Raw genomic sequence first — 13,799 nt, forward strand, 5'->3', positions numbered from 1 at the left:
TTCACCTGGACCTGATTCCAGGTGATCCACCCTAATTTTCTTCCCCACTTTTTCTCTGGGCTCATCACCTACTGCTGTAAGTAGGACAATATGTACATAGTTTTATTGGCCTGCAAAATCCGCTCCCAAGGCCTTCTATTTCTGTGCCCATGAATTCTGCATGAAGGTTCCTGAATCAAGACCTCATGTGGGTCTGAGGGTTTCCATGCATTAGCAAATCCAGAAAGATTTCCAAGCTCAAGGGATAATTCTCACATGCAGGACAACTCCCTGATGACTTCAATGTCAAGTAAGGATGTGCATGTTTGGATGGGCCCTCAGAGTTCTAGCATCAACAGGCATCGCATCTCTCCCTCACTTTACATCACCCGAAGAGGAGTACAGTACTTTTCAATGGAATTAATTTAAACATTGAGCTGGGAGTGGTCAAAGGGACACTAATCCAGTGCAGGGAAAATAAGCATTGCATATGCTTGTGTGGATCAGAGTATTTTGGTGACACAATGAGAACGGAGAGAAACATATCTTAAAGCAGTGGTTCCTGACCTTAGGTAAACCAGGTGTTCTTGGACTGCAACTCCCAGAAACCCCAGTCAGCACAACTAGTGGAGAAGGCTTCTGGAAGTTGCAGTCCAAAAACATATGGGGACCCAAGGTTGGGAACCAGTATGGCCTACGCAAAACAACAATGGTAGAAGGCGTACCGCTTTATGAAGTTAGCAAACAGAATACGATGAGAGTAACCCTGCCTCCGAATCCGTGCTGTTTCCAGAATTCCAGTGTAGCGTAGCTGTACCAATACTTTTTCCTTGTCGTACTTGTTTGCCTGCCGATCATTGTTTGGCTTAATGCAGCGAACAAAGTGAGGCTGGCCAACCACCATTTTAGACAATAAATCCATTAGTGAATACTGAAAAGAAACATGAGAATAAATGTCCGGCATTCTCTCACATACTAATTAATTTGTCAGTAAGAGGTTTTTTTTTTCAAATGTAAATTATTTAAAAGCTATATTTCTTGCACTGATCTAATGGGATCTTGGATCTGCCGACAACTATTACAAAAGAATTCCACAGCCTGTGAGGGGCGTGCATATGTGATCACACAGAAATGTAGCTCGTAGTTTGCACCGCCTGTAGCACAGTCTGATGCAAGCTATTTCCTGGTGATTGCGTAATGTAAATGAAATAACATTCCAGCCCAAACCTGATCCCTGTCCATGCTGGACTGTTTTTGGTCAAAATGTAGGGCTACTATGTTTTGGGCCAGTCTGGAACAATTCCCCTAGATGGAACAGCCACTTTATGGAAGATCACTTACAACAAAGTTGAACCTTTCAGCTGTTCACTTTTCTTGCCATCTTGTTGCATCCTCAAAGTATGTGCCCAGGTCTCATTTACAACATACCTGTAGTGTTCTCACACTGTAAACAGTTATCTTTACTGAATCTATCAGGCAGAAGAGCATTTAATTGCCAGATAATAACACTTTAGTGCTGCAACAGTGGGACAATACTCACATTACATCAAATCAGACGGCTGGAGTTGTGAAAGTAAATTGTTTTAGAAATTTCTCAATGTTTACATAAAATATGTCCTGTAGATTACAGCTTTGATATTTTATGGGTATGTGTATCATTTTCTGGTTACTTTGCAAAATGTCACTTTCAATATAATTTTTTTTAACCACACTCTTATGATCAAAATTGTATATATCATGCTATGGCTTTTAATACCCAGCAGAGTTGACAATATTTTATCACAGTCTATGGCTTAACATAACACATGGGAAAAGGTGCCTACTGTATGCCCTCTGCCAATTCTGCACCCTTTATGAGCAGATGGAGACGTAATTGCCCTGTTGGCATAAAACTGTTAATGGCAACAGTAGTATAAAACAATGCGCTGATAGGACCACTACAGAGTGTCTCTAAAGCAGATTCTTATTCAGAACAGAGATGCTAATTGTGCCAGCATCAGGGTGACTCAAAGGAAAATAACAGCAATAATGTAACATCATTTGATGGTGCATTATTCAAATGTAAATTCAAAAAGCATCTTCAGGCGCTCCTTGAATGTCCAATTACAATTTCACAGGGTACCACAGAACAAAGACTATCAGTGACAATAATGAGACCCAACTAGCTTGGATGAAGTGACTGATAAATCATTTGGAGGGAACCCTTTAAGAACCCTTAAACGTTAATATCAAAAAATTGCTTGACTCTCTCTCTAACTGGTATTCCCTCTACACAGATGTCTGAAAATCATAAAAAGAAGGGTCGGTTTCTGCTTCACTCTATTTTGCTTGCAGCCCCCAGGCCTCTGATTTCCAATTCACTAAACTGGTACAGTGGCACAGCATGTTGCGTTACTCAGAATTCAAAACGATTTTCAGTCTTGTTTCTGTGTGTTGAAGGGAAAGTTGTCAATTTAGAAGCAACTGAAACCTCACAATGTGGCACAGTAGGCATGGGAAGAGAGGCTAAAGACTGCCTATGGATTCTGTCCTTGGCTAGACAAAAATTAATTTCACATTTCAAACACAGGAATTGCTGCAACTGACAACACAAAGAAAAGCTGCCACAGTTCAGTGGGGCCTGCCAGAGGGTCCCCAGTTCAGTTCTTGGAAATGCTAGTTTGTACATTAATTTTGACTCCGTTTATTCAACTTTCCCCCCTACCTCTTCGAAGGACAAACAAAACAACATAAAGAATAAGAGGAAACAGAACAAAGCAAAAAAGAAAGAAAATGGAAAAGACAAAGTTATAGAACACACTCATGTTTTGCCCTTTAAAAAACAATTCTCAGGTACTTGCTTTGGCTCACAATAATTTAGACTACTTAAAGTACATCTGGGAGGAAGGTCATCTTTCACACATCTCAGAGATCCTGCGCTATCAAACCTAGTGCTATCAAACTAGTTCTGTATGGACAGGCCTGACTCTTCACGTGAGGCCTAGTGAGGCAGCTAATTCAGGCAGCAGAGCATAGACAGGTAGGACCACCAATGGCTCCCTGCAGCTAGCTAGCATCACTGCGGGGCCTGTGTAGCATCGCCAGTTTCCCTGGCCAGCCCTTGGCTCTGAGGTCCCTGCAAGAGACCTCAAAGCTGAACTGGCCTCAGAAGAACAGTGTGCCACCTCCCCCTCCTCTTCTGGCAGTGTGCTGCCAGCTCCTTTCCCACAAACCTTTATCCACTCATAGGAGAGAGAGAGAGAGAGGCCAGGGGATGCATGTGGGCCAATGATCTAGGGGCTTTGGCCTCATGCGTTGTCTTGGGCTGCCGTTCAGCTCCCTGCTTCAAGCAGTGGGAGACTTTGGGCTGCCTGTGCCAAGGAACCAATAGTGTGGCTCCATGTTGTGCTATGAGCAGTGGCTTCTTTTTTGTTCACATGCTGAACAGGACAAGGTACGTCCAGACCAGTTGCATTACTGTCTGCTTGCAGTGTCTTCTACCTCCGCCAGGGCCAACCACATCTCCAGCCCTTGGCAGTGTCTGCTGTGAGGCCAGGGATTCCAAAATTAAAGGTACTGGGACTTTTGGAAAAGCATCTGCTAACTCTACTCAGGCTTTCCTGAGACTTACCTACATTCCTCACTGTGTCTGCCAAACAACGAATGGATTTCCACAGCAACTATAGTATTCTTGTAAGTTACAGTATATGGTGATATTAAGTGTTTGGGTGATAGCCTGGTTTTTAAAAGCAATTAAGGTCCTTTAGCTTTACAAAAGACCTGTTCCTGGTAGAGTAAAACTACTTATGTAGCCTGAAGTATTGACTTTCCACAATCTATAAAATCTTTAGGTCTCCTACCTAAAGGATCTCTGAATGTTTTAAGTGAAATGGCCTTTTCCTAAGAAGCAACAGAAGAAGAGAGTCTGGAGGGAGGAGTCAGGAGTTAACACCTAATGCATAAATAAAATACATGAAAACATGAAGAAGAGTGAAGGTCTTACTCTGAAATATGAAGCTACTGTTTGCGTTTTCATACTGGTTGTTTCTCTTGGATGATGCATGGAATCTTCTGGCTCACTCTATATGTATGAAGAAAGAAAAGGGCATTTCTTATGTGTACAGTGTTTGAAGCTCACTACACCTGCTCAATAAAATGACACTTTAAAGCATACTATTTATGAACAGAACATTCCCATTCTAAGCTGCAGATGCTACTAAGTAATTGCTAAGGAAGCCAGAAATCATTACGCCAGCTACATTACATTATCACATCGTACATATATGAAGACAAACACATACTGAACAGTTTGTGATATGTCACAAATAATATTGCAAAAATGTTTATCTAGATTTCTCTTTCCCCCTCATTTAAAAATCATGACTAAATAATAATAATAATAATAATAATAATAATAATAATAATAATAATAATAATAATAATAATAATAATAATAATAATAATAATAATAATAATAATAATAATAATAATAATAATAATAATGAAATGGCACGAAAGTGCCATTTCACCCAAAAATTTATAGGATTTTACTTGTAATGTTTAGACTTGACACTTTAGTTTGCCCACAGGCACCAGCAATGATGAGAAACTATTAATTAATTAAAATAATAATAGTAATAATAACAAAAACTGCAGCCCAGTTGTTATGTTTTCAAATAACAGAGCTTGTCACAGCAGTTCCACATTTGAAGTATTGTATTCTTTCCTATTCAAGCTGAGATACCAATCCAGAACATATTTACTTGGAAGTAAGACTCTTTGAATTCGCCAAAACATACTTACAAGTAAGCATGCTTAGGGGATGAGAATTAAGGACAGTGACAGTCGAGAGTGAAGTTTATTTTGCCTGAAATAGTTATAAAACTACAGTCAGAAAGAAGGGAAATGTAGGTGTTTTTTTACCTCACGGAAGGAATACGTATTGCACAACACAAAGATATCCAGCTAAACAGAAAAGAAAATAGGAGAGAGGGAGAGAAACCAAGGAAGGGGTTACTTGCTTACTTTTCAGTAGCAACAACAATATTGCCTTTGTCTACTTTAACAGGTGGTGGGGTTGGCAGCTGCCGTTTAGGTCCTTACCTTACTTTGGCTGATTGATTTCTGTGGAGTCCACGTCTGATAGTTGATGGCAGTCTTACTTTTAGAGTGTGCCAAATTACCTAAGGAAAAGAGAAGAACAGCATCCTGCTAAAAATATTGGGCAAGACGGTTCTTTAAAGCAGTGGTCCCCAACCTTTTTGGGACCGCGGACTGGTTGGGGGTGGTGGGCTCTGTTCGTGGGGGGGCATGTTGCACTTGTGCACATGTGACCCCTCCCCGCGAGAGCGTGACACGCCCACCGCGGGGGGGGGAGATCCGTCTCTGTGGCCCAGTTTTGGGAAGCCCACAGACAAGCACCGGGCCACAGACCAGGGGTTGTGGACCCTTGCTTTAAAAGACCGTGACACCAAATGTAAAGTACAAAAATTACTGCAGCTGATTATGAGTGTACTTATATGTAAATGTCGCCCAGAAATGGCCCAAGACAGTTTCTTGTCTGAAGCGGAACAACAAATAAAGTAAAGAATACTCAGAAATGATTTCCCATTCCCTGGGACTGTGCAATTTGCCCAAGACTACACAGGCTGGCCCTACTTGCAGGATAGAAAGTGGGGAATCCAACTCCCAACCTCTAGATACCTAAATCATTGAGCCCCCCAAGCCAGTTACATTTTTAAGTTTACACTAATAAATCTTAGCTTTACTGAGCTCCCTCATTCGAGAAGTATGATTCTCGAAGCTGTTTCTCCGTTGTATTGCAAGCAGTTTCTAAAACATATTTCAGGTTGCTGTTTATTGCAGCTACCATTTACAGCTTATTGAAACAGAGTGAAATGGATTCTTATTGTATTGTTTCCCTGTTCATCACTGAATTTTTTTAAACAGAGGGCTGTTCTAGATGTAGAATTTGTTCTGTGTTGTTTTGCTTCCTTTTCTACTGCTTGATATTCAATTGGATTAGCATCCTACCTCTTAGCTATCTAGCACTAAAGCACTTCCAGCATATCACTACCACCTCATTCCATCTTCTGCATCAAAGATTATAATATATAAGAATTATTTTTACTATGATTGTGGTGGTAAGGGTATCTCCTCACTACAACAGAAGAAAAGTGTGAGGGGACGCCTGACAAAAGGGCAGCACCGGCGAGGAACCACTTCAAGGAGCATGTGTGTGTTTGTGTGCCTGTTCTTGTGTAATGCTGATTTTGAGGCTGAAGAGATGAAATTGTAAGGAACGTTTGCCTGAAGTATGGATTTCAGAGAGGCAATAACCTGAAATTGCAGAGGAGCCTAGGACTTCCTTAATTCAGTGCTAAAATGTCTTAGTGTCATAGCGCTTAATGGCACTTACCCAAAACAAAGAAACACAAAAAATAAAGAGAGGAAAAAAATATTCTACGAACTCAAGAAAATTGAGATAGGACAAATATCTGGGCATGAAGAAAATTCTGGTAAATGCTGTGTAGAACCTGGTATATACGCAGAACAAATATTGCATCTGGAAGTCTCTGAGTGAAAGACATTTGAAAATCTTTGACACAGTGCATGCTTCTGGAGAAGTATCACATACCAGATCCAGTGCTGCATTTCTGTTATTCTTCTATGTTGGCTAATAATACTGTAGGTGAGACTTCACTGTAATTCCCCAGTAAGTTTTTGGATGGAAGAGAACACAAACCCCACTTTCATAGAGATGAAAGCCAGCACAAAATAGTGGACTGTACAAGTGTAGCAGGAAAAAAAATGTAAAACCATTACCTGTTTTTGTAAGAGGGTGGATTACTAGCTGTCTAGTTAAGTAGTTTTCGGAGGATCGCAGGAGCAGTATAATATCAGCTGGTAAGGTATCCCTGTTTTTGGCTAAGAATCCACTTGCATTATAAAGAACCTGTTTTAAAAACCAAGAACAGACAGACAAACAAAACCCAAGGACAGTAACGGTTACACAACATTTATTCTCATGTTTATTAAAGCCTATACCTTCAGCTCTCAAGAAACTTATTAGTGGGAGATCAAGCCCAATGATTCTTTGTAATGCGGAATAAACAAGGGAGCAAAGAAGCTGGTGCTTAACTGGTTAATTCGATTAATGGTTCACTTGGAAAATACCTGGAGGAAGCCTGATTACTGGCTTGCCATTCAGCGACCACTCTAGCATGAACTCTAGGGTTCCCCTCACATGCCTAAAGGCATACAGCAGCACATAATATAGAGCTTGCCTTCAGACTGGAAAACCCAGATTGGTCCCATGTTTCCAACAGCAATAAGAAGCATCATTCAGTTCTTTTACCTTCCCTGCATAATGGTAAATCCCAAATGTTAAATCGATTCTTTTTGGTCTCCAGAAATATTTTGACTTCAGGTTGTCTTCAAATTTTTCTGTGAAGTAAAGACACAAGTTTACTTACAAAGTGAATAAGCCACATAGACACACTGGCCTTTGTCTAAAACAGGTCTGCATTCTTTATGCCAGTGGTCCCCAACCTTGGGCCTCCAGATGTTCTTGGACTTCCACTCCCAGAAATCCTGGCCAACAGAGATGGTGGTGAAGGCTTCTGGGAGATGTAGTCCAAGAACATGTGGAGGCCCAAGGTTGGGGACCACTGCTTTATGCCAACCACCGCTTCTTCCCACTTCTTGCCTCCAAATGTGCAAAATCATACAGATGCTTCTGTAAAAGCTTTAAAATTTGTATAAGCTTTTGGTGCTCTGATGGTAAATGGCTCTAGAAAAGGTGTCCTAAATTCCCTATTGCTTTTAATTAAGGAGAGCATGACAGATCCATCTCCTGTGGACTACCTGATCTTGTTTAATTATTTTCTACAGGTAGCACTTCAAGATATTCTAATGGCCAAGACATTTTACTGACTGACACAGAGCAGTAAATAGTACCCATCTAGTAAAATTACATCATCATAAAAACAGCTAAATTATTTTGACCCATAAGACAGAAAACCCCGAAAGCAACTCTTCCCTATTTCTTGGCAATAAAAACAAAAACAAAATCCTAATTAAATAACTAAAAAAAACTACTGCTGATTCATTATACCCACAAATCTAACTGAGTTGGCTGCTTTTCTCTGTCTAGAAATAAATATGGCCCCGATATATTGAAGATATCAGCTAGAATCCTACTAGATTTTTTACATTGTCATAAATGTTAATGGTGAACTGCCACAAGCTAAGAAGTTAGTACAGTATGTGGATCGAGAACTCCTGGAAATACAAGCTGGATTTCAAAGGGGCAGAGGAACTAGAGACCAAATTGCTAACATTCATTGGATTATGGAGAAAGCCAGAGAGTTCCAGAAAAACATCTATAGTGGTGCCTTGCTTAATGATTTTAATTGGTTAAAAAAAAAACATCGCTATGGGAAAATATCGCTAAGTGAAACACGTTTTCCCATAAAGATGCATGGAAAACCGGATAATCTGTTCCAATAGGAACGGATTGCTGTCCTTAAGCGAAAATCGCCATAGGAAACATCGCTAAACGATACAATGATTCCCCCATTGGAATGCATTGAAGCCTATTCAATGCATTTCAATGGTTTTGCGATGTCCGTTTTCGCTATTTTTAAAGTGTCTTAAAATGTTCAAAAACTGTTTTAAATGCTTGGAATCGTTAGTGCACCTTCTAAAATGTGTGCAAACTTAATTTGGCTTTGTTCTGACTCTTCGTTAATTTTTGGTGAATTCCCCCCCCCCACTGAAATGCATTGAACCCAAGTTTGACAGCTGTCAAACGGGCACTTCAATGCATTCCAATGGGGGAGAAAAAAATTCACCAAAAATTAATGAAGACTCAAAAAATGTTTTAAATGCTTGGATTTGTTAGAGCACCTTGTAAAATGTGTGTGAATTTTTTTCTCCTCCATTGGAATGCATTGAAGTGCCCATTTGAAAGCTGTCAAACTTAGGTTCAAAGCATTTCAATGGGGGAAAAAAATTCACCAAAAATTAACGAAGAGTCAGAACAAAGCCAAATTAAGTTTGCACACATTTTAGAAGGTGCACTAACGATCCCAAATATTTAAAACAGGTTTCAAACACTCTAAGACACTTTATGGTGTCTTTAAGGCCGGACTGGAGGAATCCCAAACTGGAATTAAGATTACCGGAAGAAATATCAGCAACCTCAGATACGCAGATAATACCACTCTGATGGCAGAAAGTGAGGAGGAATTAAAGAACCTCTTAATGAGGGTGAAAGAGGAGAGTGCAAAAATGATCTGAAGCTCAATATCAAAAAAACTAAGATCATGGCCACTGGTCCCATCATCTCCTGGCAAATAGAAGGGGAAGATATGGAGGCAGTGACAGATTTTACTTTCTTGGGCTCCATGATCACTGCAGATAGTGACAGCAGTCACAAAATTAAAAGACACCTGCTTCTTGGGAGGAAAAAAATGACAAGCCTAGGCCGCATCTTAAAAAGCAGAGACATCACCTTGCCGACAAAGGTCCGCATAGTCAAAGCTATGGTTTTTCCAGTAGCGATGTATGGAAGTGAGAGCTGGACCATAAAGAAGGTTGACCGCCAAAGAACTGATGCTTTTGAATTGTGGTGTTGGAGGAGACTCTTGAGAGTTCCCTGGACTGCAAGGAGAACAAACCTATCCGTTCTAAAGGAAAACAACCCTGAGTGCTCACTGGAAGGACAGATCCTGAAGTTGAGGCTCCAACACTTTGGCCATCTGATGAGAAGTGAAGACTCCCTGGAAAAGACGCTGATGTTGGGAAAGTGTGAAGGCAAGAGGAGAAGGGGACCACAGAGGACGAGATGGTTGGACAATGTCATCGACATTACCAACATAAAGTTGACCCAACTCCAGGAGGCAGCAGAAGACAGGAGGACCTGGTGTGCTCTGGTCCATGGGGTCATGAAGAGTCCGACATGACTTAACGACTAAACAACAACAAGTAGTGCAGGCATTTGCTGTTGTGTTCAGAGTATTAAAAAAGCATGCCAATGCTGACTACTTGCTGCTGAGACTTACACCATTTGAATTACACTGGCTTATGTAACAAAAAGGATTTTGGCCATCAACTAAAGTTGTGCCAATTGGACCCTTAAATAATTTTATTCCATTACACTAAATAGAGAAGCCAGATGCTAGTGCACCTTTAAATATATTATCAACTTACCCACAAGCGTCTGATCAGTGGCTCGAGGAAACCGGCTTTCCTCATCAAGAAGAGATAATAATCCCATTGGTTTTTGCAGGAACATATCTAACAGGGGCCTGTTGTCCTCATACTCAATGACTCGGGCATCCACTCCTTCATATAAGTATTCATTCTGGAACAGATGACAGAAGCGTATCACGCTGTGCAACCTCGCAAAGAAAGATACTTTGGGGCATGTGACCTTTGGCCTAATTTTCATGCTGGTGAGGTAGATACGCTGGGAGAGAAAGGAATTAAAAATGGAAGGAGAGCACTAAAACAAAGAGAGAGATGCAAGCGTGTGAGACAAATCAGTTCCGTCTGAGTATCGCATTCTGCAGAACTCATCATTTATCATCCTAAGAATTCTTGCACATACATTTGGACAAATCAAGATTTAAACTGGCTACCTTTTAGCTCACTTGATGTTTCAGTTTCTAACCCTAGGAACTGAAAACAGTTAAAGTAGCCTGACATAGAGAACCTTGAAGTGGTTTACCATTCTCTTCTTTTGGGGTTGTGCAGCTTTCCCAAGACTACACAGCCTGGCTTTTCTCCTGGGAGACACAATGGGGAACTGAACTCACAGTGAAATCCTTGAACAATCTTGCCAGCTTCGCCCTACTTTAGGGGCCTGCAGTTCGCCAGGAAATGGCTCAATTCATTTCCACCCCATGCAGGACTGGAGCTTCTTGGTTGGAGCTATTCAGAGGGTTGCAACTCCCGGTCCATTTTGCTGTCCTGTGGCCTCTTTGTAAGTATTACAGGCCAGCAGAAGGATATAGATAAGGATTGCTGTAACTTGGCACAATCACATTACATCCCATGTTTTAGATTCAGCTACAGGCACCATTAAAGAAGTATATGTAGCTACACTGGGAACAATCTGTCAGACAACTCAGAAACAACTAAATTAAGCTAGATCAACAATCCACTCAGTCTAATAACTGCTGGCCATAACACTGGCTTTCTTCTGGACAAACAACTCCTTACTGTACACATACAGTAGGCATAAGAGATAAAAGATTAATTCTACTGGAGCTAGGTAATATCTGATTATTTGTGCTTTCCCAGTTCCAAGAACACAGAGGTTGCATGATTCACATGTTCACAAAGATGGTGTCCTATCTGTCTGTATTGTTTCTAGGACTGAGTTCTCCCTAAAATAATGAGTTCATAATCTAGGCATGCTTCGAGATTAATCTTTCTCACTGAAAATTCAGCTAGCGTCTTCGACAATGACCAGCTTTTAACAGTTTGGGTTGCAAGAGTGCAAGTAGGATCATTGTCTTCAATGATACCTTGACTTATGAATTCAGACTAGGGACTCTATGTGTGGGGTGGCACATCATCACAAAATCTGGAAATGAGTGCTCCCCCTACTTGGACCATGAACTGTCCTTGAAATGGGCATTACTTCCTAACTCAGCACCTGCCTTGATAAGAATATGCTGCAATATAAATAGATTCTTTATTCAGAAGGAACTACACAGAAATATCAACATATTCCCACCACTTCCCCTGGACCAGAAAAGAGTTCCTTATGATTTCTAAGGGAAATGGCAGCAAGGAAGTGGAAAGGACTGTTACGCAGCAATGTTCATGTCCCACTTTCTTCCTGTTCCTTCCTTTTCAGGCAAACTTTGAGCAATAAATTGGGGGGCTGTATCAGGAATGCTACATTTATTAGTCTTTGTGATTTCAAACGGTTCTTAAAATTGTTTTAAATTTTATTTGAAATCTTGGTTTTAATAATGACATACAGGTATGTTTAATTGGTTCTTCAATATATAATTTCTATGGCATTTTAAATCTATTTATTATTGTATTGCTTTAATTGTTGTGAGCCACTTTGGGTCCTCCATGGGGAGAAAGGCAGGGTATAAATAATATAAAATGAAATGAAAAGACATGGAGAGGTCCAGCCTAGCTTTACTCAAAAGGGAGCTCCATAACCTGATAGCAGTTACCACAAAGGGTCTGTCTCATGTCCTCACCAAACGTACTGTGAAGGTGCAGGACAGAAGGAAAGGTTTCCCTTTAAGATCTTAACATCTCAGTAGGCTTATATGCGAAGCTATGGTCTTGCAAGGATGCAAGCCACATAGGGCTGTAGAGGTCACACACCAGCACTCTGAATTGTGCCTGGAAATGAACAGGTAGCAAGTGAAGCATTGCAGCGAAGAATTTCCATTTTCCTTTTAATAGGCTGCAGGCCACCGTTTGGCCACAGCGTTTTGGACCTGCTGGAGATGCTCAATGAATCAGACGTAATCTGGGTCTAGATGGTGGAGAAAAGCTGACTGGCTGATAGGACAGCACAGTCTTCAAAACAAATTTGCAAAAATTGTATTGGACACCACTGCCACATCAATTTGTCAGGTGAAGATAACATGCAAAGATAAATAGCATCAACCAATGAATGTAAAAACCACTCTAGCAACTTGTAACTTGCATCCAAACCTTCTGAGTTGATTCTTCCCTTTTATTTTATTTACAAGATTTTTTTAGCTGCGCCATTACATGGGTGAAGTATAGTTGTCTTTCCCACCAGCACTAACAGCAAAATGCACATTTCACATCAAGGCGGTGGCCCTTAAAACTTTTGTTCATACTACATTTAGTTTAGAATATAGCGGAGTCAGAGAGGGAAAGCACAGTGTTTAACTTAATTGACTAAGTAAAATCAGTTCATCAGGTGAGAAACACTCCTCTCATTTCCCGATGCAGGAAGAACTACTGCCCCCCCCGCCTCCCCGCTACAGTGTGGGCATTCACCATCTTTCTACAGCCAATATAGAAGGATGCTGGGCTTTAAAGTCCATGATATATGGAAGGCCTCACTTTCCTTATCCTACCAGAAATTGTCAGGCATCACACTGTAGAATCCTTAGAAAGAAAACACCACCCTCTTTTTTAGCTATACAGACAGAGTGGGAAAGGGAAACTGTTTCCTCCTATATGGAGGTGAAGCATTTGAATTTGAAACTTATAGCTATTCCTGAATCTGAGTCTTTACATAGCACAATGTGTGAAGCTTTCAGGAAGGTTGGAAAAGAAACAAAGGTGTTCTTCTCCTCTGTCCTGAAATATCAATCTACTAACCTCCAATTTCAGACTAGCTGAAGCCATCATCAGCTATATGCCTCTTGGTGAGTAGGGAACCACTGCAACCTTTTTTTGCAGCTACTTCTATAAATGAAAGAGGCCTATTTGCTCAGGGCTTGTAGCCATAGGCTTTTTTTCCTGCAACACTGGTCTTTCCATCCATCGAGGAACACCTAAACAGATACGCCATTGCCAATTTAAAACACTAAACATTCATTTTCAGGCTTCTTTAAGGTCCTGAACTTTACCTAATGACTTTTCAGGTTCATTACCTTTTGCTAAGTGCACCCCTCCTTAAAATATAATGATCAAATGACATTGTTCCCTCAGACATTGTTTCATCAGACTACACTCTAACCTGGGCAGCAAATTTCCTAGAGAAAATTAAAGGGGGCATTTCCTAACTTCACTGAGAATTCCCAATTAATAAATTAGTTAAGTTACTAAGAAAGTTATTGTCCTTTAAACTACTCTTGACTATATTCACTGAATCATAT

At 40.6% G+C, this 13,799-nt stretch overlaps 1 protein-coding gene across 11 annotated transcripts in view; it reads right to left on the reverse strand.

Moving 5' to 3' along the window:
• MYO3A (myosin IIIA) overlaps window positions 1–13,799 on the reverse strand; it is a 131,054-nt gene that overhangs the window by 35,988 nt on the left and 81,267 nt on the right. For 8 of the 11 annotated variants that reach the window (XM_078378631.1, XM_020801462.3, XM_073003044.2 and 5 more), the window contains exons 20-26: window positions 10,174–10,327; window positions 7,316–7,404; window positions 6,784–6,913; window positions 5,062–5,141; window positions 4,882–4,923; window positions 3,962–4,039; window positions 705–910 (exon numbers count right to left, since the gene is read on the reverse strand). In XM_078378631.1, coding sequence (XP_078234757.1) covers window positions 705–910; window positions 3,962–4,039; window positions 4,882–4,923; window positions 5,062–5,141; window positions 6,784–6,913; window positions 7,316–7,404; window positions 10,174–10,327 — 779 coding nt within the window. The remainder of the gene's footprint in view (window positions 1–704; window positions 911–3,961; window positions 4,040–4,881; window positions 4,924–5,061; window positions 5,142–6,783; window positions 6,914–7,315; window positions 7,405–10,173; window positions 10,328–13,799) is intronic. The other 3 variants (XM_073003045.2, XM_078378630.1, XM_073003043.2) reach the window with 1 other exon arrangement.

The sequence above is a fragment of the Pogona vitticeps genome, chromosome 6, assembly GCF_051106095.1.
Source record: "Pogona vitticeps strain Pit_001003342236 chromosome 6, PviZW2.1, whole genome shotgun sequence".
Taxonomy (NCBI): Eukaryota; Metazoa; Chordata; class Lepidosauria; order Squamata; family Agamidae; genus Pogona; species Pogona vitticeps.